At 47.8% G+C, this 2270-nt stretch overlaps 1 protein-coding gene across 1 annotated transcript in view; it reads left to right on the top strand.

Annotated features, from left to right (window-relative positions):
• The window catches only part of FCMR (Fc fragment of IgM receptor), a 14546-nt gene extending 12284 nt beyond the window's left edge, over positions 1-2262 (top strand). The window contains exons 7-8 of the mRNA XM_011385001.2: positions 409-481; positions 1724-2262. Of these exons, the coding sequence (XP_011383303.1) occupies positions 409-481; positions 1724-1894 (244 nt within the window). The 3' untranslated portion in view covers positions 1895-2262. The remainder of the gene's footprint in view (positions 1-408; positions 482-1723) is intronic.
• The last annotated feature ends 8 nt before the right edge of the window (positions 2263-2270 follow it).

A 2270-nucleotide genomic window follows, 5' to 3' on the forward strand; every position in this document is an offset into this window, starting at 1 on the left:
GCTTACCCATCACTGGAGGCAGTTAAGCCAGGCCTAGAGGATGACCTGACAGATGTCAAGATGTGGAGAGGGTTCAACGCCTGGGGTAAGGAGGGCTCCTCTTAATGGAGGAATGGACATAGAGAACTTGTGTTTTTACTGATGGCCAGTGGCCGATGGGTAAAAAGCCTTTAAACTATCTGTTCGTCTTTGTTTTCCCAAATTAAGAAAAGATTTTATTCTCTAAAGTAGCCCACAGTAGCTAAAACACTATTTCCTCAGGAACTATGAAAAACTAAGTGTGACCTTTTTAAATTAGGGTATAGACTAAGCTAATGCAACAGACCCTAAACCACAGGGCTCAGATCAAAGCCTGATTTCCTCCCAAGTAAAAGCAAGGACCAGAAAGAAGTGGCCTAAGCCATGAAGTCATCCGGGGACTCAAATGCCTTCTGTCTTGTTCTTCCACCATCCTCTGGAGTCACCTGGTCCATGGTCAATGGTCAGTAGCCAGCACCATGTCTGCAATCCAGCCCATAGAGGCAGGAGAATGCTTCTTTAAGACCATGATCCTGAAGGTTCACACATCACTTCCTCTCTCATCCCAGTGGCCACAACATAGTCATGTAGCCACACCCACCTTCAAGGGGGCCTGAGAAATGTAGTCCCTGGCTGTGCAATCATGTGCCTTGCTAAAAAGAGGAGAGTGATGCCCAGTCACAGGTGACAGCTCTGCCACAGTCACCTCCAGCTTCTTGTGCTCCCTTCACCCACCTCTGCTAGAGAGTATTCTCAGTAGTTTAGGTAGGTCCAGCAGTGCCCATCTGCTCTACACATTCTACCCTTACACACACCCTTTCCTCCTGAACTGTCCTGTGACCACACATGTCCTCACCTGGGCCTATAGCTTGCTCAAATTTTACCACTCCTCTCTACTCGAAACTCTTATTCCCACTATAAGGGACAAAAATCTTGAAGGAACAAGTTCACGACAAGGTGCATAGGATTAATGACTGAATATTTTAAGCTTCACAGGGAATATTTTTAATTTTTTAAGCCAAATAAATTAATCTCAAATGCTGAACTATAATATGCAATGAACAGTTCAGTGACTACTTACTGAGTGCCTACTGTGTTCAGGGGGCCGGACTTCTAGTACTCAGCACTTGTGCTTAAATATGTGACCATCTGCACCAAAGCCTTCTTGGGTGGTTGGTACAATAAATGTGCCATGTTAGGGTCATGGCTCAGCCCTATGTCCTGAGAACTGACCCATCCTTAAGGCAGATGATTCTGAAGTTTCTGTCTGATGATGAGAACTACTGTACCCACGTGGCCCTGCCTCCTTCCTCTTCACCACCCAGCCCCTTCCTGGAATGAACTGTCATGCCACGTCACAGCCTCTCCAAGCCCTTATAGAGCTGCAGGGGATGACTCACCCTGCTTCTGAATAACTCCCTAAGAAGATGCATATTTATTATACAAGTCACATCATCTAATCCCAGAGGGGAAACTCCTCCGACAGCTGGGTCTCTTTCAGATTGGTGCTTATCCCCCTGATTTTAATCTGAACCCTGTTTAAGGAATTTCCTGCCCACGTTAGATCTAAGTAATTTCCAGTTATCTAGGGTGAGGTGCCACCCTGAAAATCCCCAAGGCTGAGCCTGGGGATACTAAAATCTGCCTGGAGAGATACTAAAATCACCCAAGCCAGATCCAGTGATGCTTCTTTGGTTGTTCCCAGGTGTCTGAAGCTCCTTGGCCCCATGTCTCATCTCTGAAGACCAGCTGTGAATATATGAGCTTCTACCACCAGCCAGCTGCCAAAATGGAGAACACTGATGACTACGTCAATGTCTCCTGCCCGACTCACCCCTTCGGCTGCCCCCCTGGGCCCAGACCTTGGTGCCAATGAGTCCTGTTTGTCTGCTGGTTTTCAACACCTGCTCCATCTGTTTTTGGAGCCCTCATTTCCTCCCACATCCCACCTCAAGTCTCATCCCTGTCTGTTTGCCCTGAGCATAGCTCAGCTACCCCCACACCCCTCCAGCTCTTCTTGCACATCTTTGCAACCCTTTGTGGTTTTCAGGTGAGCTCTGGCCATGCCGAGCATTTGGCCCAATGCCACCTGCTTCCTTTCCAAGCCATGTAGCAGGCTGTGGGATTTGCAGACTGTCTTTGATCACAGAGTTTTTGCTGCCTTGGCTCTAGACCATGTAGCATCGGGATGTAGCATAGGTTAGCTGTTGCTTCTGGAACTCTTCCCAGGCCTGGGCTTCACACCAATAGAA

The sequence above is a fragment of the Pteropus vampyrus genome, unplaced genomic scaffold, assembly GCF_000151845.1.
Source record: "Pteropus vampyrus isolate Shadow unplaced genomic scaffold, Pvam_2.0 Scaffold640, whole genome shotgun sequence".
Lineage (NCBI taxonomy): Eukaryota > Metazoa > Chordata > Mammalia > Chiroptera > Pteropodidae > Pteropus > Pteropus vampyrus.